Below are 27,867 nucleotides of genomic sequence, written 5' to 3'. Positions count from 1 at the left end.
TCCTACAATGTCTCTGTCCAACTTTGATATCAAGGTAAGGCTGGCCCCATAGAATGAGCTGGGAAGTTTCTCTCCCCTTCAGTTTTTGGGAAAAGTTGGGGAAGGATTGGTGTTAATTCTGCTGTAAGTGGTAGAATTCACCTGTGAAGTTGTCCGGTCCTAGGCTTTGCTCTGTTGGGGATTTCTGATTACTGGTTCAGTCTCCTTACCAGTCGTAGGTCTGTTCAGACTTTCTGTGTCTCTGTGATGCAGTCTTGGTAGGTTCTGTGTTTCCAGGAATTTGTCCACTTATCTAAGTTTTCCTCTTTGCTGGTATACAACGGTTCACAGTACTCTCTGATAATCCTTTTTATTTCTGTAGAATCAGTGATAATGTTCCCACTTCATTTCTGATTTTAGTAATCAGAGTCTCTCTTTTTTTAATTAGCCCATATAGCTAAAGGTCTGTCAACTTTGATGATCTTTTCAAGGAAGCAGCTTTTTGTTTATGGATTTTCTTTACTGCTTTCCCATTCTCTATTTTGTTTATCTCCATTCTCATCTTTATCATTTCCTTCCTTCCACTAGTTTGGGGTGTAGTCTATTCTTTTCTTCCTAGTGCATTAAGTAGTAAACTCGGATTGCTGATTTAAAATCTTTTCTGTTTTTAAATGTGTTTATAGCTATAAATTTCCCCTCTTAGAATTGCTTTCACTGCATTCCATAGTTCTGTTGTGCTGAAGATTTTTCATCTTCATTTGTTTCTAAGTATTTTCTAATTTTCTTGTGATTTCTTCTTTGATCAATTGATTTAAGAGATGTTACTTAATTTCGACAAATTTGTGAATGTTGCATTTTCCTTCTGTTCCTGATTTCTACCTTCATCCTGTTGTGGCCAGAGAAGACACTTTGTATGATATCTACCTTATAAATACTACTAAGACTAATCACGTGGTCTCCCATGTGGTCTGTCCTGTAAACTGTCCCGAGTGCGAGTGAGGAGAACGTTTGTGGGGTTGTCGCTGGGCAGGGGCTCTGTGTGTCTGCTGCATTTGGCTGGCAGCTTGGGGCAAGTCCTCTGTGCCCTTACTTATCTTCAATCTGGCTGTTCATCCTCTACTATGAGCAGGGGACTGACATTTCCAACTGTTACTGTACTGCTGGCAATTTCTCCTTTCATTTCTGTCAGTTTTTGCTTCATATAGTTTGATGGTCTGTCACTGGGTTTGTAAATGTTTATAATTGTTATGTTTTCTTATACTGAAATGTTATTAGTGTATACTGTCCTTTGTCCCTTGTAACCATTTTCAAATTTAAGTCTATTTTGTCTGATGTTAGTGTGGCCGCCGCTGCTCTCCTCAGGTCATTGTTTGCATGGAGTATGTTTTTCCATCCTTTCACTTTCAGTCTATCTGTCTTTGGATCTCAAGTGAGTCTCTTGTAGACAACCTATGGTTGGATCAGGTGTTTTTATAGATTCTGCCAGTCTCTGTCTTTTAAGAATTTAATCCATTTACATGTAAGTAATTACAGATAAGAAGGGAGTCTGATCTAGTTCTTCGAGCATCTTTAAAGCCATTGTTCTAAAGTCTTTTTCTAGTATGTTTGCCATTAGACTTTTTTCAAGAGGCAGTTCCTGTTGATTTACTTTTTTCCTTTGATTGGGCCATATTTCCCTGTGTCTTTGTATGCCTTGCAATTTTTTGTTGAACACTGGACCTTTGAATGTAATAATGTGGCAACTCTGAAAATCAGATTCTCCCTGTTCTCCAAGGTTTATGTTTTTTCTTTTCTTTCTTGCTTTCTTCCTTTCTTTCCTTCCTTCCTTCCTTTTTTTTTTTTTTAATTAAATAGGCTCCCCCAATGTGGAACCCAACACAGGGCTTGAACTCATTACCCTGATTAAGACCTGAGATTAAGACCTGAGCTGAGATCAAGAGTCAGATGCTTAACTGATTAAGCCACCCAGGTGCCCCTAGGTTTTTTCTTTGATTGCCATAGGCTGTCTCTGTACTGAGGATCCAGCTGAGGGTAACTCAACATCTTCCTAGGTCTTTTCAAGACTTTCCCTGGACATGTGTGGTCACTTCCTAATTTCCCTTATATGTGCAATTGCTTTTGAATGTCCTTGTCTTTACTATTTAGCTCCCCAAAGAGGAAAAAGGTGAAAAATAAAGGGGGAGTGAGGAGAAAAGTGTGCTCGCCTTTCAAATTCCCTGGAGGGTACTTCAGCTGGAGAGGGAGGGTTTTGCAGTGGGGGGCAGGGCAGGAGACAACCACAGTGGTGCGGCCTCTCTGTCTGCACCTTTGTTACTAGGAGCAGCAATCAGCTGTCAGAGGACAGATCCCCAGTATTCCAGGACAGGGTCTTTTTGCCCACCTTGGTTCCTGCAAACCGTGTGCCTGCTGCTCCTGAAGCATGTGCCCTGGCGGTGGGGCCGGGAAGCTGCTCTAGTGCTGAGACCATGTTCCAGGTCCTTCTGGGCTCTCAGTGAGGAGCACAGGCGGGCACCCCAGCCCTGGAAAGCGAGGTGTCATGAGTTATCTCAGCTGTGCCCTGAGGTGATGTGTTTAGAGACCCTCAGGGACCATCTGCTGAGAACATCCTTCAGGTGAGTCTCTCCTCCTAGGCTACAGCCCCCAGTCTGTTGGGCAGGACATACCCGAGGTGCTGGCTGGAAGTCTACTCCCTGTTGGGGGATAAAGGTTCACAAGCCGCTTTTTCACTGCTTCCTCCCCTAGGTTGAGGGTCAAGGCGACCACTGGGGACATACATCTCTTCTCGAGAGAGGAATGGGTACAAGGAGGTCAGCAACAATATAGGGCGGAGGGGCCTGAGATCAAGCTCACGGGAAGGGGTGGGGGGGGGACGTGGAGGAGAGCTGTGGGGAGGGGTGGAGGGGAGCTGTGGAGAGGGGTGTGGGGTGGTGGTCATGGGGAGGGGTTAGCGGGGTAAAGGGGAGCTGTGGGGAGGGGCATCGGGGGGGTAAAGGAGAGCAGTGGGCAGGAGTGTCGGGGGAGTATAGGAGCACAGTGTGGAGGGGTGTCCAGGGTAGAGGAGCTCCATCAGAAGAGATAGGGAAGGAGAACAGCCTATCCAGCGGGGACATGTTGGGAGGGTAGGTGGGTGGGGGAGGGGTTGCTGAGAGGGAGAGGCCAAAGAGCAAGGAGCGTGGACCCTGGGGGCAGCGGTGCAGTGGACATGGAGCCCCCCACGGCAGCAAAGCAGGGAGTCCCATGTGGAGGGAGACACTGGGAACCAGAAATGGGGAGAGTCCTTCCTAGGCAAGTGGGTGGAAGTGGACACAGGAGCAGGAGGACGTGATGGGGAAAGGGAGGCCAAGAGAAACGACCCCCAAGATAGGAGGGGGAGACAATGGCTGCTGCGAATGACCAAGTAGGGACAGGAGAGGGATGGCCCTGGATGTGTCCGAGGCTGGGTACGGTGTCCTGCATGAGCTGCTTCTACGGGGTGTGGATGGCTCCTCAGCAGGAGGTCTGAGCATGTGGGGACCCGAGACTGCCCCTCAAGAGAGTGGGTGGGAGAAGTGTCAGAGAAAACAGAGAAGCAGAGGTGAGAGGGGTCTCTGTATGGAAGTAACCAGATATCAGCAGGGACATTGAGGGGGTGGTGGACAAGGGTGGGGGAGGTGGGTGGGAGAGGGCAGTGGACAGAAGGGGGGAGGGGTAGTTGTTGGATCTGATTCTGCATGTGTCCAAGCAGGTGGAAGAATGTTATAGGAATAGAGAGGAGGCTTTCCCCATCTCCTGATCTTTCTCTGAGTGGCCAGCCCAGCCCAGGGCTCAGAGACTCCCATGGGATCCATGCTGGTGGGTGAGGTGGGGACCCCTGACCTCAGACAAGGGCCCGGGCGGAGGAACAGTGAGCCCTCAGGGAAGCTGTATGAGGTGGTAGGGCTTGGCAGTCAGTGGCCAGGCGCAGGGACCGGCTGGCCTCAGGGAACAGCTGTGGGTGGCTGCACATGGCCTCGCTGTTCCTCTGAGGTCCCCACTAGTCCCACCAGCAGCCCCCGCGTGCTGGGTGTGTGTGAACATCTCCTTCGCGCCAGTCAGAGGCTGCCCAGTGTCCTTCCAGGAATCTCGGCATGCCCTCCAGGCAGGGGAGACTCTACTTGGGGTGGGACAGTGGCCCTCCCGGGGCCCTGCCAGGAAATGCAAGACAAGGGCCCCTGATGTCAGGAAACAGTCTTTATTCAAGTGAAAGGAGATGGGTCATGTGACAATGCCAAGGCGAGTTGTCGGAGCCTGTTCTCCTTTACCCACTTGACCTACATGACCTGTCCGGGATAGTCTCGGCCTGTGGGCGCTGGTGCCCCCAGGGACAGCAGGTCCAAGGTATTTCATATCCGTGGTAGCCTGGGGCTCCTGGGGCTGGGTGTGCAGCTCTCCTGTAGATGGATGCTGTGGCCCTGTGGACACGCAGTCCGCACGCAAGACGACCTCCGACCAGCAGGAAGTAGAGTGGAGCTCAATGTAACCTCAGGGCTGAACTCCCCCAGAAGAGTAGGTCCCAGGACTGGGTGCCCGAGGGGAGAGCTTGTTGAAAGGAGATGCCTCCCCCGGAGTCCTGCTCCATCCAGCCACTGGAGACCCATCTGTGTGGGGGGCTTGGTCAGCACCGGAGCTCAGAGACGTGGTGGACAGAGCCCCACATGGTCCACTGAACCACCAGGCTCAGCCACCACGAGGGGTGGAGGGCCTGCAGGGCTCTGGTCTCAGACACAGTTGTCAGGGACGCACTCGGCCTCCTCTTCGAGCTCGGGGCAGGGTGCCCCGTGGTTGGCAGGCTGCACGCGGATGTAGCGAGTCCTGCTCTTGGCTCCCAGCTTCCCGCATGGACCTGCACACAGCCCCCAGGATGACCACAGGGAGACCTCGCAGTCCAGCGGCGTTTCTGCAACTGGACCGAGCACGAGAGGCCTGTGAGCAGGTGTGCGTCTCTTGTACAAGACCAGCCCCATGTGGGCATCACGAGGAGTGGGGATTTATCAGCATGCCTTAGAGCCCACTGCAAGACCGCCAATCACACCGCCTGCAAGCCCCCACTGAGACACCTCCAGGGACTCCCCCTCATGGGGGACTCTGGGATGCCAGCTCTGGCAGCTGGGACCAGGAGGCCAGGGAAGGGGCCTGCTCTGATGCAGCTGGGCTGGCAGGGGGCTCTGTGTTTCAGACCCCCACACCTGCTCACGGCTGGACCCCCACTATCCCTTCTGCCAGGGGGCAGGGGAGGGGAACAGAGAAGGATCCATTCAGTGGTGTCCTGACCATCAGCTATGATACAGGTCACACGCGGGGACGCCACTGATGGGGGCCTGCTTTACCACTCACTCCTGGGCAAATGTACAATTGTTCACTGGTCAGCCAAAACGCACATCTCCCCAAACCCCCATTGTGCTGCACTAAGGGCTCCAAACCCCCAGGGTCCCCAGCTTCCTAAGGGGAGGGTTAAACCTCAGAGCCCTTGCCATCCAATGCTGAACGGGATGGGGGGGGGAACCCTAGAGCCCACAGCGTCCTATGCCCAACACCTGGGCCCCTGTCTTTCTTCACACAGCCTCTGGCTGGTTTGACTCCGCCCCTTGCATACCCTAACACCACCTGCCCCGCCATCTTTCTCTCCCCCACGGCCCCCATTAGCCATGAGGGCACATTACACCCAGGAGCCGTCTTGGGAGGGAGCACCTTTCCCAGCTCTGCCATAGCTGGATGGGGGACTGCCCTGGGGGAATCACTGGAGTGGGTAGACACGAAGGGGCGTGATCCCTGGACCACTGGCCCCCATGAGGAGCAGGTTACCAGTGTGGTCTTGGGAAGTGGAGTGTGTGGAGGTGTCACTGACTCCTCAAAGAGGTCCCTTTGGGACAGTTTCTGCCCCCGAGTGTCCTTTCCTGTTTCAGTGTGGTGGCCACTCGCCATTAAGGATTATTGTGCAAGTGGGACAGAAGGACCTAACGGGGGTCAGTATTGACAGCTACCCTGTCACAGGTCCCTGTGTGGCCCGCAAACCCGAGAGGTGCTTCTTCCCACTGCAGCCCGCGGGCCATCAGGGCCTCCCTGGTGCCCAGAATGGCCGTGCTGCGGCCCAGAGCTTGCAGGGGTCCTGGCGGCGGGGCGCCAACACGCTCACCTGAGACGCTGTCCACGATCTCATTGCTCCCGCCAGCGCCTACGGGGCCTGGGGCGGGCGGGACGAAGGCCCTGGGGTTATGCCGGAGTCGCACCAAGGTCACTCTGGCGATGGGGGGCAGGGACTTCAGCCGGGGGTAGTAGAAGGAGTTTGCAGGGTGGCTGGGAGAGGAGGAGGTTATCTGCGGAGAGAGCAGCCTTATCCGCGGCGGCCAGGCGACACCAGGCGGCCTACGTGAGCACGCATAGGGCGGGACCGCGGGGCGTGGTCGCAGGTGGGGCCGCGGGGCGGGGTCTCGGGGCGGGGTCTCCAGGTGGGGCCGCGGGGTCCGCCCCGGCAGTCTGGTGCGCCGCCTAGGCCCTCCGCCCTGAAGAGCTGCCGCGTGCAGACCTGGCGTCTTGCGGTCAGGGACGAGGCGGCGCACTAACCTGAGAGCCACCTGTTGGGGGGGACCTCTGGTCCCTCCCCTCCATCATCCCCTCCCCTCCGTCCTCCCTTACCTCCGTCACCGTGTCCTGCGGGATGGTCGCGAAGTTGGGGGAGGAGAAGGTAAAGCCGCTGTCGGTTCCCGCGTCGTACGGGTAAAGGTCCACAGCAACCTGCTCCCTCCAGCGGTCCCCGTCGCATAGGTCCAGACTGTCCACGCCCACAAACCAGTCCGGGCTGGGAACGATGCGGACCACGAAGGACACCTTGGGGGAGGGCGGGCGCTTAGCCGGGCAGCCGCGGTCCCCCTCCTCCCCCCACCGCCGCCCGGCTCACCAGTGAGTGTCGCGAGTGGGCCTCCAGCTCCGCGGACGTCTGTCCGGTGCCGCTGGGCACGGCGGGCGCCGAGAACACCTCGTGCACGCTCTGCAGCTTTTCTCCCGCCGCCTCCATCTCCCGCATCAGGGACCAGGCCTCGCCCCGCTCCGCAAAGTCCCTAAGCCCGTCGCTGACGTACTGGTTCTTCCTCCACAAGCTGTAGTCGGAGCTGTGCGCGGCCCCTGCGCGCGAGGGGGCGTGTGAGCCACCGGCGGAGGGGCGCATGTTCCCCGGGCAGGGCCCAAGCCCGGCAGGACGTGCGCAGCAGAGATTTCTGGCAGTGCAGGAAACGGGATGAGCGCGCCCACCCTGCCCACGGGGAAGTTCGGTGCAGCGCTGGGGTGGGGCGAGGGTCACCGCGGGTTGGGCGGGACCGGGCAGCACCGCTGCACTTACCCAGCAGGGAGGACCACTGTGCGGGGGGCCGAAACAGGGGGTACTGCTTGGGGAATGCTGTCTGGCTCCACTTGCCCGTGAAGGTGATGCTGTACTTGGCCAGGGGCCGGGCTGTGCAGACAGACTCTCCCCCCAGCGGCTGGCTGGCCACAGAGCCAAGTGTGGTCAGGAGGACAGCCCAGAGGGCCCTGCCCCAGGTGCTGGCGTGACTTGGGGCTCCCATGACCTAGGAGCAGAGGGAGAGCTCCACCAGCTGGCACCACAGGTCCCTGGGGAGGAGGCAGAGGCAAGGACCTCCTGGAGTGCAGCGTTCCCCACCTATGCCTTCTCACCCCCACCCACATCAGGCTCAGGGGGACCCCCGTCCCATCCCTGAAAGCCAAGCCGGGTCAGGTTACACTTGGATCCCAAGCCCAGCAGATTCGGAGTCCTGGCTTGGTCTCAGCCATGAGGGGGAGGGGGGATGGAGGAGGGGGGGGCGTGGGGGGGGCAGCATCCCTGAGTCCGGGAAATCTGGAGGGTGCACTTCAGGCACGAGGTGCCTGGGATGACCCCAGCAAATGCAGGCTTCCCGGTGCTGCGGGCTGCCGGGCCCAGGAAAGTGCCAGGAGGCCCAGCGCCTCCAGATGGGGACAGGGGAGCATCCCCCTCACACACCTACTCACCCAGCAGGAGTGGCGGGAGGGCTGGTGGCTGGTCTGTGGCAGCGAATGGTCCCCGCGGGAGCCCAGAGCCCAGAGCTCTAATTTACGCCCAGGACAGCCCCCAGCCAGCCACGGCGCCGCAGAGAGCCGAAGCTCAGACGGGGAGAGGGAGAGAAGGGGCTCCTCCAGTGCCGTCCGCCCTCGCTCTGACGCCAAGCAGATGCTTCTCCGGAGCTGAGGTCACTCTCCTCCCTCGGGCGCCTGCCACTTGCCGCACCCCTTTCTTTGTCTTTCCCTCCCGCCTCCCCGCCCTCCGCTCCTCTCCGGGCCGCTCCCCCTTCCCAACAAACCCGGCTTAGTGTCTCCCGGGAGGTGCTGCCACAGTCACGGCTGGGAGGCTTGGGAGGCGAGCTGGGCTGGGGAGTGCCAGCATATTACACCCTCCAGGCAGGGTGGGACCGAGGGGCCACATTCCTGGCCTGACGTCAGTCCCTGTGTTGGAGATGAGCTGGAGAAGTGGGGCCTCCCAGTTCAGGCATCCCTTGGCCTGGGGTGCTGGGTTTGGGCACACACAGCCCGTCAGCGTCCACACAGCTGCCGGCCACATGGCTGGCCAGGGCATCCTGAGGCTGTCCCTCCAGAGGGGAGCCAGAACCACATGGGTAGAGTTGTCCCAGCTCCTGAAAGGCTCTCTGGGGCAGGGAGGTGGCTCAGGGTCCCCACCCAGCTTCCCTCGGTGGGGTAGAGCTCCATGGACGCCTGGCAGGGGGACATGACCAAAGCTGGTCACTGCTCACGGTCATTAAAATATTTCTAGAACCCTAATCGTGGGGTCTGGGAACAGAAGGGAAGCTCTTATCAGAACTGCTCAGGGAGCTTTTAAGCTCAAACAGAAAGCATTCTGATTTTTGGAACTGTTAACATTCCAGATTGGGGGGGCAGTGGTGACCGAGGGACAGAGGAAAAAAGAATCGCCGGGAATAGAACACAAACAAAAACGAATGACCAATGACCTGAGCTGTATTTCAAATACACACACAGCCACAGAGAGCAGCCCAAGTAGCCAGACTGCAGGTCCTCAGGCTGAACACGGATCCCCACGCGGGGTTTTCAAACTTTTTGGTCTCAGGACCCCTGGCACTCTTAAAAATCACTGAGAACCCCAAAGAGCTTCCGTGTGTGTGGTTAGAGCCATCAATACTTCCCATATTCGAAATCGTAACAGAAATGTTCAGAATACATATTAACTCCCTTACCAATGAAAATACATTCACATAAATAGCATAATGTTTCATGAAAAACAGCTACGTTTTTCAAAGACTGGCCTGGTTCTATGTTTGCGCAGCTCTCTCTCTGCCCGGCTTTGTGGGCAGACAGCTGGGCCTCCACATGTGACCCTCTGGCAGGCGGGAGGTGTGGAGTGGAGCCCAGCCTGGGCAGACAGGCCTTGCAGCCTCTGGAGAAACTCCACACGCCTGGGAGAGAATGTGAGCGAAGGCAAGTGCTGTCCGTGCACCTGTGTCTTGTTCTCGAGAAGCAGGGGCCTTTCTCTGGGAGAGAAAGCAGGAGATGGGCCCAGGGCCATGTTGCAGCTGGCTCTCCTGCCATGGTTTGCTCATGCACTGTTCAGGGGTGGCCCTGGCCTCAGGCTTGCCCCATCTTACGGGGGGCTCTGATCCCAGCACCCCCACACCCATGTGGAAAGCCTCTGCAACTCAAGGACCCTGGCATGGGGGCACGGGATGTGCTGCCAGAGGACCCTGGCCTGGAGCCCACAGGCAGAGGCCCCCCTTCCTTGCTTGGGCTCCCATGGGAGGGGCTCCACTTCCATTGTTGGTGACTGCCCCCCCCAAGGACATGCCTGAGGGGATTCTTGGGATACAATGGGACCTGGGAAGGAGAACTAAAGGCCAAGGTAGCTGACCTGTGGCCCCTTGGCCTCCATTGGGCCTCAGGTGGGGACCTGGCCAGCAGGGAGTCGGTTCAGCTGCTGACCTAGCACTGCCAGGTCCTGCCTCCCTTCGAGAATCACAGAATCCCCTGAGGGGGCTTTGGGAGCTCTTGTCCACAGAGACCCCACTACAAAGGTCCCGCCAGACTTAGGCAGCGCCTCCCCCCTGCCCCCACCAAGGGAAAGCCATCCAGTCATTAACCCTGAGGAATACCTCCTGGGTCTCAGTGCTGGGGGCCCAGAAGTGAGCCTGACCACCAAACCCTACTCCCCTGGGTGTGGGGGAGGGGCTGCAGACCGTGTACATTCTGTCAATTGGGTTCTGTTAATTCGGCGAGTGCTGCTGCATTAATTGCTTGACTCTAATTCTAGGGTCCCTTCCTGGAAGTCACTTCTTGATCAGTCACTCAGCTGGTTTCAGGCAGTGGGACTCAGGACGGTGGCTGCTGTTCAGGCCTCCACACCCCCACCCTCCCTGTCTGCACCCCGATCCTGTCTGAACCTCACCCTCCCCGTCTGCACCCCTACCTCCTTGTCTGCACCCACTGTGCTCTCTGTAGAACCCCCATTGCTCCAGTGGCAGAGCTGTCCTGTCCGACCCTCCATTCCACGTGACGGCAGCGGGCACCCCTTATCCCTGCTCCCGACTCAGGTGTCTGTTGTAGCTCAAATTAGTCTAGAGTAAGGATGAGCAATTGACGAGCCAGCCTCTTGGCTGAGGTTGGGCAGCTGTGATGTCCTTTCCTCCTAGTCTGAGGGGTGGGGTTGGTGGGCTCTCACTGGCCCTTGAGGGCTGTGTGGGATTTCTAGAAGTCTGTGTTTGTGGGCTGCTGAGAATAGGCCTGGCAGGCAGGGGAGTGCTGGGTGAGCTCTGTGTCCTCATCTGCACCCCCTGGGCTGTGTCACTGCCCCCCGGGTCCCAGAGCCCAGGCTGCTCCCGTGGGGTGCGGAGGGCCCTTGAGGTCTGGTATAACAAGGGTCCTTTCAGAGCCCTCTCTAGGCGTGGCACAGGCCTCCCTGGTACCCCACCCGGGGACAGGCTTGTCTCAAGCACTGGTGTCTGGCTCCCCAGGGGGATCCCGCCAGTTAGACAGGCACACATTTGTCTGCTCATTTGCCCTCTCACCAGACATTTACCAAGGGCCTCGGTCCTGCCAGACACCACAGTCTCTGCACACACAACTTTCCCAATGGCCACCTCGGTCCTGAAGGTCTGAATAGTCCAGCAACAGGTCAGCTTTCCAGGGGGTCTCCCCAGCTTGTTGTCCCAGCACCCCTCCATGTGCACAGACACACCCTGCTTGTTCCACCCCAGGGCCTTTGCCCTGGCAGCTCCTTGGAGGTGCCCATGTGTAAGTCTCAGGGAGTGCCATCTGGCCCTGTCTCGTCATGGCTTTGTTTCCAATCAGGGCTCCCACAGAACGAGTCTGACTAATGTAAGCAAGGGTGTGGCTTCCAGAGCCTTTAAGAAGGCTGAGCTTCCAAGAATGACTTCCAGGACTGTGTGCAGGGTGGCCGCCGGGCCCCACCTGCCCAGTCCCCTGCCTCCCTTGCACCCTTGACCTCTGCTCTGGAGCCAGGTTTTTCGGAGCCCTTCTGGTATGTGAAGCCCAACTGGGTCTGGGAATCCTGGATCCTGGGTTTAGCTTTGCCACCTCTGCAGTCCAGGAAGGCACTAGAAGGGGCGGGTGCTAGCAAGCTGAGCCCCACACAGCACACGCCTGCCCTCCTCTCTTGCCGAGCTGTGGGCGCTTTGCCCAATGGGCTTCCCCTGCAGGCAGATCCCTGTGACCGTGCCTGACTTGCAGGGGCCCCGTGAGCCCAGGACTGTTCCAAGCATCCCTGTCTGCACCTGACTGGCCTTGCAGCCTCTGGATAGCCCCGCACGCCTGGGAGAGACTGGCAACACTGCCAGCCCACTTCGTTGAGGAGGTGGGGCTGCGGAAGCTGAGCTGCAGGCGTAGGAGGGGACCAGCTTCCATCTGGCTGTAGATACAGGCAGGGTCTGCCTCCCAAGGACATGGTCCTCTGCTCTCAGCGGTAGCCATGGTACCTTCATCCAAATGAAGATGGCAGGACCTCAGCAGACACGGCAGAATGAGGACCTCTGGAAATGCTTTCCTTTGTGAGAGCAGTGAGAACATGGGTAAGAGTGGCCGCACGGACATTTTCAGCACCTGGAGACCAACCCGGCTGCAACAGGCTTTGAAGAGTTCCTTGTTTTGGGTTGTAATCCAGAAAATTGGCTGAATCTTGGTGAGAACAGCAAGCCTTAAGGTGTTTGTTTTGTTTGCTATCATCCTGACCGTTTTTACATGCACAGCTCAGTGGTATTAAACACGTTCCCACTGCTGAAGGGCCGTCACCACCATCCATCTCAGGACTCACTCATCTTGTGACTCTGAACCTCAGTGCCCGTTCAGTAGTGACTCCCATTTCTGTTCCTCCCGGCCCCTGGCACCCCGTCAGTCTCTGTGATTTTGGCTCCTCTAAGTATCTCATGCAAGTGGCGTCCTACAGGACTTGTCCTTCTGTGGCTGGCTGCTCTCACTGGGCACAGCGTCCCCAAGGGTCACCAGGTGGCAATAGGCGGCAGATGGTCCTCCTCTCTGAGGCTGAGTACACGATGTGTACACACGTGTGGGTGCCCATTCATCTGTCAGTGGGCATTCAGGTGCTTCCCTGTCTTAGCCGCTGTGAGTCATGCTACAGTGAACAGGGGTGTGCACTCATCCCTTGGAGACTCTGCTCCCAGTTCCTTTGGATGTAGATACCCGGATGTGGAGGGGCTGGGCTGGATGGTGGTTCCACATCTAAATTCCTGAGGACCCTCCACACTGTTTTCCATGGCGGCTGCACCATTTCTTGTTCCCACCAATGGGGCACAGCTTTCTACTGTCCCCATGTCTTCAAGCTATGAGGTGTTTTCACTTGGTCCGTCCCCCACTCTTCAGCTGTCTAGTTGCCTAAAAATGAGCAGCCTGTCAGCCCCTGGATGGAGCCAAAGCAGCATTCCTAGAAAAGGGTCCCAGTTTCTGTCTCGTGGTTTCCTGGAAGACCCCATTAGCAGAACTGTCTGCATTTGACTTGGTCCAGAGATGACCCCGCAGATAAGACTTTTCCCCAGGGGTGATGGTTGGAAATGGTCACAGACAATTAATGAACTTTGCCGTGGCCTGAGGTGTGGATAACAGTGGGGGCAAACAAGAGACTCACCAGAAAGCTGAGAAGGAAAGTCTGAGAGATGGGACGTCCACAGAGAGCCATGGAAAACACCAGCGTATTCCTCGGGGGTCTAGAAGGCCACACAAATTCCTAGGGCAGCAAGTGTTCAGGTAAGACCCGAGCTTCCCTCCCACTAGCCCAGAGGCTCTGCACCAGCAGGAAGGGGTACATGCAGGCCATGGTTCAGCACCCGCAGTCTGGCCCGCCACAGGGCCATGATGGGACAGCAAGGTCCTGGGCAACTCAGGAGGTCTCTGTCCAGTTGTTACCTGTCCACTAAGCTAATGAAGTGGAGCCTCAGTGGCCACATGTGACAAAAATACAGATCTTGCAGAATTAATTCAGAGAAGTCACTCAACAGGCAACAAATGCGACAAAGCGAGAGGAGCCAGTAGGATCTGACTTCTGGGATTGGCGCTTTATATTATTTTAAATCTTCAGCTTTCACCAATTACTATGTCACATGTGAAGACGAGCGCGTGGCCATGCCCACAGAAGGCAGGGAGCAGCCAATAGGAAGAATGTGGTGTCCTGGGGGCTGCACTTGCCACAGACTTTGACATGGGAAGCGTGTCCAGAGAATTAAATTATGAGATGATGTTTCACCAAACAGAGAGCATTAGGAATGAATAGAAATGATAAACCAAATCGAAATTCTGGAGCTGACAGGGCGTGAACAGAACTGAGAAATTTGCTGGAGCTAGTCCACAGTGTGGGAGTAGCAAAGAATCAGCTAGAAGGAGGTAGAAAGACGGGGGCTGCCCAGCTTGAGGAACAGAACAGTGAAGGAAACAGAATAGGGGCCCCGAGACCCGTTAGGCATGGTCCCACGTGCCACCTGTGGTCACAGAAATCCCAGGAGAGAAGGGAGCTAATGGGGCAGAAACACCGTTTGGAGCCACAGTGGCCAGATGTCCCCAAGTAGAGGAAAAACACTCCCATGTGCACCCAAGGAACGCCTCGGCTCCCAAGGAGGAAAATGCCAGGAGTTTCACACCCAGATGCCTCCCAAGCAAACCCTGTGAGACACAGAGAGACCAGCTCCCCATGTGTGAGGGATCCGCAGGTGGGTTCAGAGCTGACTTCTTTGGAAGCAGAAACCACGGAGACGAGAGGCAGCGGGACAGATGTTCAAGGTGCGGACAGACAAAACGGCAATGGAGAATTCTCCAGGTCAAAAGACTACCTTTCAAAACTGAAGGAGAAATGAAGACATTCCCAGATAAGGAAACCTGCACTGCAGAAACACGAAAGAGTCCGACCACAATGAGAGGAGTACGGACAAAGGCTTTAACCCCAGGAATGGCACAGCCAAGGGCAGAGGCGGAGGTCAATGTGGAAGGCAGCGTGAACGTGCTCTGCGTCCAGGGTGCCTTCGTCCCCACACCTGCACACAGTGATAGGCCTACCGGTTACATGTCTTGATGGGCAAGGAATGTGCACGTGTGTGATTTATAGACCACGATGGCTCTAAGGGAGGAGGGAACAGAGCTGTGTACCAGCAAAGTTTTTGTACGCCATTGAGCATAAAGTGGTATTAATCGGGAAGGGGCTTGCTATAAATTAAGAAATTAATTACAGTTCCCAGGGAAACCACTAACAAAATAAATCTTAGAAACACAATAAAAGAAATGACAAGTGAATTCAAATGGGACACTAGAAACTACCTATTTAACACAAAGGAAGCCCATACAGGAGAAGAGAGGAACAGAACAGATTCAAGCAGCAAAGCCAAAACAGACGAGTGACACACACGATGTCCCTGTATGTTGTCTGCGGGAGATGGGGGTCGCACTCCAAGACAAGAGCAAGCTCAGCGCACGACGGACAATGAGCCGTGCGCAGCCAACAAGACTGTGCCCAAGAGGCAGGATGGCTTCGGGACAAACGCTGTTCCTAGAGACCAAGAGGGACACTTGGAGATGAGGAAGGGTAAATCCGTCAGGAAGGTATCACCATGTGAATGCACCTGTGCTGTTGAAAACCCACCTAAAGTCCTGGCCTCCCTCCCAAGCTCACCTGCTTGTGCAGGGAGGCTCACCGCGGCCACGAACAGCCACTCAGCCTGGACAGTGGTGCCAGGTGCGCTGGGTACTGTCTGAGGGTAAGGGATGCGAGAGAACAGACGTGACAACGAAAATCTTGAGGGAGAAGAAACTACTTATATGGGACCGGACTGTCTGCAGACAGAATCCCTCTGAAGGGGGATCCACACCCTTCAGACCCTGTGGTTGGAGGGCCAAGTTGGAGACTTTCGACTTTCAATAGCTTGTTTTTAATAATGAATAGAGCACTGAGATCAAAAAAAGAAGGAAAGAACACGCAACAGAGGCCCAGAAGGCTTGAGTAACTCTACAAGCCGGCTGGATCCCACACACACCTGTGGCCTCTACCTGTTCCGACCTTCTCCACACCTGCCTGAACGACGAGCCTCAACACATTTAAAGGGAGCGAAATAACGTGTGTAAGTTCTCTCACCACAGTGGAAGGAAGTAGAAAGTAACGGGACAAAATTTGGCTTTAGCTTCTGTCCTGGAGCTTCTGGAAGACTGAAGGTCTACCTGGGACAAGGGGTCCCACCTGGGACAGGAGGTCCTAACTGATACAGGGAGTCCTGGCTGGGACAGGGGGTCTAACTGGGACAGGGAGGGGGGTCCTAACAAAGAGAGCATCCTACCTGAGACAGGAGGTCCTCCCTGGGATGGGGGTCCTGACTGAGACAGAGGTCCTCCCTGGGATGGGGGGGCCTCCCTGGGACACGGGTCCCACCTGAAAGCCCAGCCATACTGCTCCCTGGCTGGCCACCTGATCCATCTCTTTCCTTCTCTGGGCTTCAGGGCCTGAGGCTGTGCAGGGCTCTCTACAGACCAGTGGGTGGAAGTCATAGGGACACAGTGAGCTGCTCTGGGCAGTGCCTGTCACTGGGCAGGTCCAGCAGGGCTGCCGGCAGGACCTCCGCCCTTGGGAGGAGATGCGCAGGATCCCCTGGAGAGACAGTCCTCCCATCTCTCCCCAGAATGTTCCGTACCTCCACAGACCATTTTAGCCTTGGTGGCCCTGGTTCTCTGGGGACTGAACCTCTGCTTAAGGCCCTGGGACTCCAGCCAAAGTTGGGTCCCCTCCCTCCTCCAGGCTCCCCTCCACCCGCACCCACCCAGGTGTACCCTCCGCCCCACCTCCCAGCAGGAAGTGGGCGCCCCACGTCCTGACCCTTGTGCAGGCCACACCCCCTCGGGGCCTCAGTTTCTCCCTCTGCAGGGCGTGGGAGGGACCAGGCTCACCAGATGGCCATCCGGCCCCCACACGCTTAAGCACTGAGATCACCCCTTGCCTCATGACCCCGAAGCCCAGCCAAGCCGCCGTGCTGCGCCCAAGGCTCCATCCAAGCTCTGAGTCAGGCCTCGCTGGCAGCCAGGCTGGCCGTGCCTCCTGGGAGCGGGTTCGGGCGTGGGGACCTCTGCGTTCATTCTCACTTTCTCCGTCCCCGCGGGTCTTCCCTCGCTCCTCGTGGGCCAGAGAAGTCATCTGCGGAGCCAGAGCTGGAGGCTGGCTCTGACAGGCTTCAGGGCGCCAGCAGCTAGTTCCACAGGAAAAGCACGTTCCAAGGACAGCCCTGGGTTCGGAGGGGTGATGTGGTGGTGAGGCGAGGGTGCGCAGCCAGGGGGACTGGCCCCTTCTGGGGTCTGTGGCACCAAGTCCAGGCCCTTCCCTCCTGGTCAGGAAAGTGGTCCAGCCTCGCCCCGTGAGGGAGGAGGGACTGAAGAGCGGGGGCCCCTCTCAGAGGTGTAGGGAACACCAAAGGACCCAGCCCCAGTAAGGAGCAGCTGCGGTGCCCAGCCCAGTGGCTCTTTCCCTGTCCCCTGCCCACACTGTCCCCTGCCCTGGGAGGCCTAGAGGTGCAGGTGGAGGGTCGGCGTACACACAGCTTCCTCCCAACAGGGCTCAGCCTGATCCCCAGCTCAGAGGCCAGTAGCCCCTGAGGACCAGGGGAAGGCCTTCCTCCCCACTCAGGGACCTGCTTCCCAGCCTGGAAATTCTGAGCAGGCTCTGGCGGCCCCACAGCCTTGCGGCTGGACGCCCTGGCTCCGGGCTTGCTGGTGGCCGACTTTCCGCCTGGGCCCAGTGGAAATGTGGGTCAGCGCTGGCTCCCCTGGCCTGGGGCCATACCCCACGGATGGAAGAGCACAGCCTGGGGCCTGTCTGGTGGGGCCAGTCCCCACAGCAGCCTGCCCTACTCCAGCGGCACCCCCGCCCCTCGCCACCCCCACCCCCCATCGTGCTCCACAGGCCCAGGCTGTCCACCTCTTCATCCTGATTCATCCATTTCTAGGTCTGGCTGTGAGGTTCGGGGTTGGGTAGGCCTGTCACTAGGGAAGACCCACACTGTCCCGGGTCATCTTCTCCCCCAGAGGCAGCTGGACTGAGCCCACTGCCCCCAGTGGGTGACCCTATAGACCACACCCAGCCGGGCTGGCCTGGGGTCCCCTTGCCCTCCAGCACCCAGAGCCCTGCAACTTCACCCCTCCCAGGTGCCTGTACCATCTCCTAGAGTTGCAGCACCCTGCTTTCCGTTGGTGCCCTGATCCTCCACAAGCCTCCAGGGGCACTGCTCATGAGGGGTCCTGGAACCCAGATTCAGGGGGCACCCTGGAGTTGTGCCAGTTGCAGCCCCTTCTTCAGGATCCTCCTGTTCAGACCATGGAAAGTCCACTTAGCGGTCAGCTGGGAGATGGAGAGGAGCAGTCAGGATGCCCTATAGGTTCTGGGAGATGGCTGGGAGACACGCAGGGGAGAGGCCAGGATGTCCTGCGGGTTCTGGGCGCTGTCACGCTGCACTTCTTGAGGTGTCTGCTTCCCTGCCTTCTAGGGATTCCAAAGGAGATCTAAAAGCATAGAAAGCCTTGTTCTCAACGATTTAAAGAAAGGATCAGCTGTCCCTTTCCTCTCAGCCTCTGAAAGGGAAAGAAGGAGTAGGGATGGTGGGCTTTGAAGGGCACTGGTCAGTGTCCTGTCTCATCCCACGCTTGCATATGTCTGTTGATCCTCTTTCCCAGAGCCGGTTTGGGCAGGAATCCTGTGGGAGGGGAGTGTCTATTCTCAGGAGCCAGGTCCTGGGTCATGCCTATTGTTGTCACTACCTTAAGGACTGGGCAATGAGTCCCCAAGGTCAGCCGCCTGGGGAGGGGGCGTTGTCCAGCCAGGCACAGACACCACAGATGGAGTTACAGAAGTTCCGACAGTGCTCATGACCGTCTGAATGGGGGTTCTCCGCAGGCAACGCCTTCTAGTCTCCCTTCTTCCTTCTCTCGAGGGTCCTGCCTCCATAGGGGAGGAGTTGGCAGTCAGGACACTGGACGCCCTAGATGTGTGGCTGCAGCCGCTGGTCAGGCCCCTTGGGTCTGGGATGGCGACAAGTGGTGAGTGTTCTAGCTTAACGCCCGGTTCAGCTATCCCAGGGGGGGCAGCCCATCCTGGGGAAGCAGCCCCTGGACTTAGCAGGGCTCAGCAAGGTGTGTGTGGAGGAGGGCGGCTTGCCCTCAGCTCCCATTGTGAAGGCGGTAACTCAGCTCTGTGGCTGTGATCTGAATTGGGGTCCTGCGCAAGAGACAGGGGGAGGCCTGTCCTGGTGCACTTGTCCCCTGGGACGCTCATGGAAGCTGGAGACTTCCCCCCCACCTCCACCCCGACAGGGTCTTCACCTTCTCTTCTCTGCTTCCCAGCAAGGGAAAGAGGTCAGTACCCTGGGGTCAGAGGGGCTGGGGGATTCAACCTCATGGAGGTCACTTCACACAGCTCAGGGTCTGCCAGTCTCTAAAGCACCAGGGTAGGGGGAGCTGACTTACCTCTCACTCTGCTGCCACACTGAGAAAGCAGCCGTGGGCAAATGAGCACGAGTGTGCATGGCTGTGTTCCAGTAAAACGTTACTGACCAAGACCCAAGGAGGGCTTGAGAGCACCACAGAGGGCTGAAGGCCTCCATCGCTAGGACCCACACACTCCACTGGAGCCTCTGCCTGTCCTTCCCCACACCCTTGCAAACCCATGAAGTCCTGGAACCTTGTGGGCGGATGGGGCAGCCAGGGTGGGGAAACTACATGCTTGCTGACAGGAAGAACATGTTACTTCAAGAGAGAAAATCTTAACAAGGCCTGGAGATCTCATCTGCAATGTTGGAAGCAGAGGACAGTGAAATGTCATCCATGGGTCATGGAGAGAGAAGGACTCCACCCCAGGCATCTTATACTAGCCCAGAAGTAGTTGCTGTGAGCATGGAAATATTAGTACAAATGTCATCATATCCCACATTCAAGGGAATACCAGAAGAAGTCCAGGAAACTGACCGTGAATCAGAACAGAGGATGAAAGACTGATGTCAAGACAGCACTAAGAGGACGGGAGCCTGAGCACAAACACTGGGGCACACTGATGTACACACTGAGTAAGTGAACACGTGTTGGGAATGACGGAAACATAAGTCATCAACCTCTATGTACCACACAACATAGGAACTAAACACATAAAGCCAAACTGAAAGGCAGCACAGGGACTGAGCAATGCAGACAAAGAAACGATCACTAGTTCTTTTCATTTTTAGGTCAAGTAATGACTGAAAAACACAACAGACTTGGATGTAGACTATGATCTTCACATTCCTCTGAGGGAAGACATAGGACTTTCTACACGGCCATGACATTACATACTTGGACGGAAAGAAAACCTTCGAATGAAAAAGTAGGTCAGTGAAAATAATCTTATTATAATCTGACAAATCCTGAAATAAATAACAAAAATTCACATACATACTCCTAGTTTTAACCACTCAGAAACTAAAAAACACATTCCTAGGTAATGCTCAGATAAAACAGGAAATCGAATCTGAACATGAAAGGTCTCTGGAAAGCTATGAAAATGTAAACACCTCTCAGCACAGCCCAAATGCTCAGATGCCCAGAGGAAGGAATGAAAGTGAGGGACTTTGTGCCCATTTTAGGAAATTAGAATGAGAACAATAAAAGAACTTCCTAAAAAGCAGAAAGAAGGAATTATGAAGAGAAAACCAGAAATTAATTAAGTAGAAAACAAGTAAAAAGGAGAGATGATAAAGTGTTTTTTCTAAAAGAAAATAAAATAGAACCCCCTAGTCCTGCCTAAAAGCCTGGTTAAGTAGTGACAAGCTCTGTTTAGAATTTGTGTATATGAAATTTAGAAACCCGCATGCAACCGGGAGCTGGAAGGAGAGTCAGGGAGGAGCTGGGAGATCTAATAGCATGAACTGCAAATCTGGGGCAGCTGCCTGGAAACCTGGAGCAAAAAGGTAATTTTCTAGTGAATACCAATTATTGAAATAACTTACAATATGAGGGGAAACATGGACAGACGTCTATAGGGCAGTGGAAAGATGGTTAAATATGAAGCAAAGAAGGAAAGCAGCTGGAATAGATGTCCACAGCTGAGTATGTTTTAAGTCAGAGGAAAAGTCGTCCCAGTGTTATTTTAACTTTTCCAAGACACATAAAAAGATGGAAAACTCTGTAATTCATCTTATAAAATCAGTATAATTTAATCTAAAAACCTGTTGTAAAAAAAAAAAGGAGACTACAGACAAATATCACTTATAAATGCAGATGAGAAAAAAATCTAAATAGGAGAATAGCAGAAAGTATCCAAAGCAGTATCTGCAGAATTATATACACAGTGACTTGGTAGGTCTGTTCCAGGCTTCCAGCAGCGGCTCAGTGATTGAGTTCAATAAGTTCATTGACAAAATAGCACAGAAAATTCATAGAACCAGATCAATAAATACTGAGGGAATGTGACAAAGTTCAGCAATCATTAATAATACAGATTATCAACCTACATAATAATCAATTACAGTATTATTGATCTGTGTAATCTACTTCAATATAATAGTAATAGTAATCATTATTTGTAACATAATAAAATAGAAAAAGAAATGAAAATCTTTGCACACAGCACTGGCCGAGATCATTCTGCCTAGAAAACACAAAACTTCCAACCAACGCAGGTGTGAATAGTGATTCTTGCCTCTGCCTTTACTGTTCAACATTTTCTTGGAGGTTCTACCAAATATAATAAAAAATCAAATAAATGGTGTAAACATCAGAAAAAATGGATAAAATTATTTGCATGCCTTGATGACCGTAAGACACCAGACCCTAGTTTAAAAACTTAAAGCCCAGTAAGAAACATTGATATGAGATAAATATATGAAAATGGGCAGCTTGTCACTTAGCAGTGAGCACCTGAGGGTGAGAGTAAGAGACATTCAGTCCCAGGAAGAACCTGGGAGCTGATGTGAGGGTGCTGGATGGGCCACTCACTGCTTCTGCCTCCAGGATGGGAGGAATGTGTGGATGCAACTGCCACCTCTTCCAAGGCCCACTTTCCTGTTTGCATTTTCATGGACCCCACGTGGCAGGCGGTTCTCTGGTGGGGCAGAGGGGCCCTCCAGGACAGGGACGGACAGGACGAGCAAGGTGAGTGGCGATGTTCTCAGGACAACAGAAACCGTCCAGAACTTGCCAAGAAATATGGAACAGGAGCAGAACTGTGCAAGTTCAGTGCAGGGCAGATGGGCCCTGAGCGAACGGAGAGACACAGCAGAGTCTCAGGAAGGCCTGCAGCCCAGAGTCCCCAGGTGCACACGCTCCCCACTTGATTCCCAGCTTTTCAAATGGGATGAAGCAACTTGAAGATCACTCTAGAAGGTTTTGTGCCCAGCCTGCAAGAAAGGAAGGACCAGTGTGGACCCTGGTTCTGACCCTGGCTCTGCCGGTTGCCAGCTGCATGTGCAGGGTGCAGTGACTTAGCCATCCTGTGCCTCAGTTTCCCCACCTGGGAGTTGCCTATGAGAGGACGTTAACCTATGAGAAGGAACTGCTCTGGATAAACGTCTGCTCACCTGAGTGGTGTTTACAAGTATCAGAACATCCCTGAAACCCACCCAAATCGAATCTGTGTGCCTTCGACACACAGGAGGTGATCCCTGCTCAGAACAGAGTCCAGACCGTGTGACAGGGTCCCGAATGACAAAGTCGAGGGTCAGCATCACTGGGGAGACAGTGGCTTGCGTCATAATGAGTGATGATGTGGGCAAGAAGCAGGCCCCAGGCCCCGGGCAGAGAGCGGACGCCAGGAGAGCCGGGACCATGAGTGGCAGGGGCCTACCTAGCACGAGGGGCCTCAGCCACCCCTAGGAGGTGGCTGGGCCTTAGAACAAGCAGCCAGGGTGTGGAGGCTGGAACCTCAACGCCTGAAGAGAAGGTCGTGGGTGGGCCGGCTGGCTCAGTGCCAGGATCGTCCAGCTCCCGTGGCCTGTCCCTGTCTGCCGAGAATGTAAACCATGACCTCATGGCTCAGGGAATGTGGTTTCCGCTGGCTGCCCCGTCGCTCACAGCTGTTCCCCATCAGGGCAGCGCCAGGCGCCAGGCTCTAGCTGCCCCTTGTTTTCCAGCAGGAAGCCCGAGGCCCAACAACTGCAGGCCAGGTGTAGACAGCCCTCCCATAACCACCCCTGCTCAGGGCCAGCTCTAGCTCCAGATCCGTGGGGAAGGCAGGCAGGGCCTGAGCAGGTAGAGGGCAGGGCTGGATGTGGGGGCCCTCCCATCTGTGGGGACATCACATCCCCGGGCTTGAGCTGGGGGAAGGGCAGGGGGCGAAGGGAGCAAGGAGGTGGGGCTCTGTGTTCCCCTCCCTGTTGTGGAGGGCACTGCACTGGGGACCCTCTCAGGTCTCCAGGACCAGATGCAGCCTGAGCACTTGCTGGTGGATGAACCCCCCACCCCAGTCCACTAATCAGCCTCTGGGTGGTGCTTCCTCCCTAGCCCAAGTATCTCAGCTTCCTGGTGGGTTCCACTGGTCACATCTACAGGCCATAAGTTTCTGGAAGTTTCAGAGGCCCCTGTGTGGCCTGGTTCCTCCCTGGCTCTTCATTTCCTTCTGCACAAGCACAAGCTGCACAAGACTGAGCCTTTGTGTTTGAGCCTATGCCCCCCACCCCCTCCCACCCCTGTGAGATCTGCCCCAGGGGGCTGTGTGGGTGCAGCCGCCCAGGGTACCACTGCCTCCTCCATCTGGCTGGGCCTCAGTCCCTGCTGTGATCCCCCTGCTCCCTGAGCCCCACCCCACTCGGGATATGCTCTATGCATGAATGCTGGGGCTTCCACCAGGCCAGGGGCTGTGCCCACTCAAGCTGGGATGACTCGGGGATTCCCGACTACCCTATTGGACACCCTGGGTGGGCCCTTTCCAGCCCAAAGCTTCCCCTCCACGGGCCCAGCAAAGGCCTGGGCAGCTCCCCAAGCTCACCACCCTGGACAGGGCTGTGGGGTCCTCCAGTGGGTCAGGCCTTGCTTAGCAGTTCAGGGGCTGTGTGTGGACAGAATGTTTTGGGGGGCAACCCTGCAAAACTGCATGGGAGTTCGGAGTCCCTGCAGGAGGAAGGTCAGAGGGAGCTGTATGATCCTGGGGAAACTGCTCTCCTCCGTGGCATCACCAGGGCTGGGCCTTGGTGCGAGCTTCCCTCTCACCATAGGCGTCCATGGTTGCCACCGAAAGACAGATGGAGGAAGAACATTTGCTTTAAAAAAAAAAAAAAGCTCCATTAAGATATGACTCACATGACATAAAATTCACCTTTAAAGTATTTAATTCAGTGGTTTTTAGTTTATTCATGAGGTTGTGCAACCATCGCGTCTATCTACTTCCAGAATATTCCATCACTCCCAAAGACGTCCTGTCCCCTTAGTGGTCCCTCTTAGCCCCTGGCCAGCACTCAGCTGCCCTCTATGCCTGGGGACGTCCCCATCCCAGACATGTCTGTAAACAGAATCACATGGTAGGTGGCCTGTACGTTTGCTTCTTTCCTTCCCGCGATGTTTTCAAGTTTCATTGATGCTCACACACGTGCCGGAGCTTAGTTCCTGCCTACGGCTGACTGAACTCTGAGGCATCCCGTCCCCCCCATCCCCCTGATAGAGCCGTCCCGTCCCCCGTGGAGTCGGTCCCCATCCCCCGTGGAGTTGGTCCCCTGTGTGTGTGGATCACCGTCATGACCTCTGGTGGCAGCAGCCGGGCGCACGCACGCCAGCGCCATGTGGACCCCACTGGTTGTCGCCTGAGGGTGTTCATCAGCTTCAGGGATGTGTGGTTTTCTTGCGGCTTTTTTCTTCCACAATTCCTTAGTTATGTGTCCACATTGGCTGCTCAGTACCAAACTTGTGATAGGCGTACCTAGTGAGAGACGGTCCAGCCTGCATCACATTCAGATGCGCTCGAGATGAGGGGATGCCGCTGTGAGCTCCAGCGTCCCTCCTTTGGCAGCTCTGTCCCCCAGAGACAGGAAGCAGGCCCAGACCGGGCCGAGACGATCCATCATTTTGACTGCTGCTGTAAACACGGCTTCTGTCCTCTCTTCTTGGAAGCTGCTCGAATTGGGAAGATCCTGGTTTCTGAACACACATTTTGTGCACAGCTGCCTTCCTGAACGGCTCTGGCAGTTTCTGGGCCCACATGGAGCCACAGTTCTCTGCAGCACCTGGGCGGGTGAGGCCCTGTGGCTGGGTCAGGAGACGTGGCCGGTCCCCACCTGTGCCCCTTGAACTGCCCGTCTGGGCTCTGGACAAGCCACCGTGGGATGGGGGACAGGGGACCACGGGGAGGCCTGGCACGGCTGCCCGGGAGAAGCCCGGTGCCAGTGCTGGCATCACCCGGGAGGTTCCTCCAAGCTGGGGCTCTTGTCAGAGCTGCACCTTGGGGCCTGTGCCTCCCTGTCCCTGTGTCTCATTTTCCTGTCTTCACTGAAAGGCAGTTTGTGCCCACGGAGCTGGGTGCTTTGTCGAGAGGAGGTTGCCTGGCAGCTGGAGGCTCTGGATGGGCGTTAGGACTGAGGGCCCCACCCCTAAGTCTCCCTCAGGGATGTCAGCCACAGTCCAGCACCAACTGTCCCTGATAGCCCCCACTGGGTGCCCGCTGAAGTCCCCTAATGTATTTACAGTGGCACCTGCTGGGATGGTGACCTGGGGCGGGGAACTGGCTGCAGAGGGGCTGAATGCTCTCTGGTGTCGTCCAGGTCCTCCCAGGCACGCCTGTCCTCACTCATCCAGACAACCCACCCCTATATACCCCAGACTGCCCACTTCCCAGGCCTCCACAAGTTGCGCCCGGCTCTGATGCTGGGCAGGCTTTGACAGGGCGGGGGGTGGGGAGGCTCAGGGCTTAGTGACTAGCAGGTTTTGGGGGTCTCCGAGGTTCTGGGCCCCAGGGGAGGCAGGGTAGTAGGAAGTGACTTGGTCCCTAGTCTCCTACCTTGAGCTCTCACAGGGACAGCCTGGTCGGGGAAGGGCTGGGAGCAAGAGCAGAGGGTGGGAGCCCGGGCCAAGCCTTGCCCTGCTGACTAGCCCAGGCCTGGGGAGCTGCCAGGCCCCAGCATGTGGTTCTCATTTTGGGTGTGATACCTCTTCCTGATGGATTCTTCCTTCTCCGTCCCCCGGGCCGGGGGCCACCAGGGTGACCCTGCCCTGCCCGGGGCCAGACAGGGGCCTGAGCAGGAGTGGGGGTCTCACTGTGTCCCCTGGCCTCACCATGTGGGCCATGAGCAGCAGCCCAGACTTGGCCACCTCTCAGGGTCTTTTGGGGAGTTGGCCTTTGGAACTAGAAAGAGCCCACCGCAGGGTGGACCAGCACTGCCCACCCACTTGGCCGCAGAAGGCCCCAGCGGCCGACCCCTGGTGCATCCAGACCACCTCGGCACCTGCGTCCCTGACCCGGTCACTGGGCCCAGGGCTGCCACGGCTCTGCCAGGACAGGCAGAGCCCAGCAGGCAAGGTCGCCTGGCTTATATGTCACCCTGGCCATGGGTCATGTGGCCATCCCCACCCCCACTGACTGCTGGCCCCATTCACCCATCCATTCACTTCTGCCACCAAGAGTGACCACAGCAGTGACCACAACAGGGCTATGCCTACACCCGCCCCCGGCCCGGCCCTGCTGTGGGAACCCCAGTTCAGGGGCAGAGACCCCCCCCCATGAGGGCTGGAGGTGATAGCCACTGCGGAAGGAAGGGGGGGGAGGCAGAGCTTGGGGGATGACCTGCGGCAGACACCCCCAGCCCCAGACAAGCCTCCACGCCCCCTGCTGCAGGCCTGCCCGCACAGAGGCTCAGCTGGGACACAGGGACCCAGCAAGCCTCTTCACGGACAAGGTGCCCTGGTGCTAACAGGATCTCTGAGCAAGAGGGGTGCACCTGAGATGGGCCCCCAGGAGCATCAACCAGGCCAGCAAGCCTTCAAGGTGCCCTCGGAAGAGAGCTCCCTCAGACTCAGGGCTTGGCCCAGCTTGTGGGGAAACAAGGGGGAGGGGTTCCCTGAGGGGCAGTAGGGCTTTCCTGGGGGTCTCAGTTAGGGGGCAGAGGAGCCAGGCCCCCCCAGGCCAGGAACACAAACTCACCCAAGCCCGACCGGGCATGTGTATGGGGGGCTGAGCAGGGGTGTGTGAGGCTGCTGCTTGGGCAGGTGAGTTGGGCCACAGGGGCCACCTGGCCTGAGTGGTGGGTGTGAGGGGTTTGTGCAGGTGGGGGGCAGGCAGACAGGGTCCCGTGGTGCGGGCCAGGCTGAGCCCTTAAGGAGGGAGAGACGCCGTCCAACCTGTTGGTGGGATCAGGGGCTTCCCCCTTCCCCTTTCTGTCCCTTCCCCCTTCAAGTTTCCTGGCTTCTAGCCTCAGTGTCCCCACCGAGCAGGGCGGCAGCCACGGCCCCCAGGGCCATAGCTGCTCAGGGCACCAGCACTGGTAGCTGTCCTGGGGGCCGGTAACCGGGTAGGGGGAGGCCCTGCAGCCACAGCCCACACGCAGGGCTGGCGGGCAGCCTTCCAATAAAAGTGGTGAGTGTTTCCACCAATGGAGGATCCTGGAAATGGCTAAGGAAAAAAACAGTCTGTGGGCCGCGCCAGGCTTGGCTGGGGAGACCCAGGAGGGGAGCAGTAGCCCTCAGCTCCCTGGACTCACCAGATGACCTTGGCGGGGACAGAGGTGGCCAGGCCCCCTGCCTAGGCCACATAATGAGCATGGGCTTTCTTTGGAGTAGAGTTCTGGTTCTGGAAGGTACGTTCCCCAACCCCTCCAGGCCAGAGCTGGGGCCTGAGGCTGCGGGGGTCTTGTTAGGGGGCCTGAGATACTGGAGGCCTTCCTGCACTGGGTGGGGGGGGGCAGGACCAGCTCCAGTCTGGTTCCGGTTGGGCTGGGGCCCTGGACGCATAGCCCTGGGCCAGAGGCTGGTGAGGAGTGGGGCTGGGAGGGAGGAGCTACCACTTGGAGCAGAGCCATGAGGAGGAGGAACCTTCCCTTTTCACATGGGGAGTATGAGTATGTGGGTTTTGGTGTGGATGTGGTGTGGGTTTTGGGAGGATGCACTGTAAGAGCCAGGTGGAACAAAATGGGGGAGGGGTGCAAAGGCTGGACCGGAGCCCAGAGTTGGCCTGGCTGCCATGGAGCTGCCCATGCTCTGGAAGACACAAAATTAGCTGACAGCCCAGGCAGTTTCCTGGGTGAAGGGGACAATATGCTTGGGCACTCAGACATTCCTTGCCCTCCTGGGGCTGGCCATCCAGTGGCAGAGAAAGATAATAAATATGTAAACAGTTAAATAAACAACAAATGAGGAAACTGCATTTACAACTCATACTATAGACAAAAGTTGGAT

General features: G+C 56.4%; 1 protein-coding gene across 1 annotated transcript; it reads right to left on the bottom strand.

Annotated features, from left to right (window-relative positions):
* Nucleotides 1-4,173: 4,173 nt before the first annotated feature.
* On the bottom strand, nucleotides 4,174-8,049 carry LOC111149261 (spondin 2). The gene is made up of 6 exons (XM_022506222.1): nucleotides 7,996-8,049; nucleotides 7,331-7,556; nucleotides 6,893-7,116; nucleotides 6,631-6,822; nucleotides 6,131-6,311; nucleotides 4,174-4,900 (listed from the first exon to the last, which is right to left on the bottom strand). The coding sequence occupies exons 2-6, from the start codon at nucleotides 7,551-7,553 to the stop codon at nucleotides 4,716-4,718; spliced, it is 1,005 nt and encodes a 334-aa protein (XP_022361930.1). The 5' UTR covers nucleotides 7,554-7,556; nucleotides 7,996-8,049; the 3' UTR covers nucleotides 4,174-4,715.
* Between the last annotated feature and the right edge of the window lie 19,818 nt (nucleotides 8,050-27,867).

The sequence above is a fragment of the Enhydra lutris genome, unplaced genomic scaffold (assembly GCF_002288905.1).
Source record: "Enhydra lutris kenyoni isolate GAN:26980312 unplaced genomic scaffold, ASM228890v2 scaffoldscaffold21, whole genome shotgun sequence".
In the NCBI taxonomy this organism is placed as follows: Eukaryota; Metazoa; Chordata; class Mammalia; order Carnivora; family Mustelidae; genus Enhydra; species Enhydra lutris.
The sequence above is the reverse complement of the archived record's forward strand: the minus strand, read 5'-3'. Positions and strand labels throughout refer to the sequence as shown.

Excerpts from the sequence above, each read along its gene's own strand:
- LOC111149261 (XM_022506222.1), bottom strand. The coding sequence starts at position 7,553 with ATGGGAGCCCCAAGTCACGCCAGCACCTGGGGCAGGGCCCTCTGGGCT. Across the intron at positions 7,117-7,330 it reads ACAGTGGTCCTCCCTGCTGG|GGGCCGCGCACAGCTCCGAC; the intron begins GTAAGTGCAGCG and ends CCTCGCGCGCAG. Across the intron at positions 6,312-6,630 it reads CGCAGGACACGGTGACGGAG|ATAACCTCCTCCTCTCCCAG; the intron begins GTAAGGGAGGAC and ends CTCTCTCCGCAG.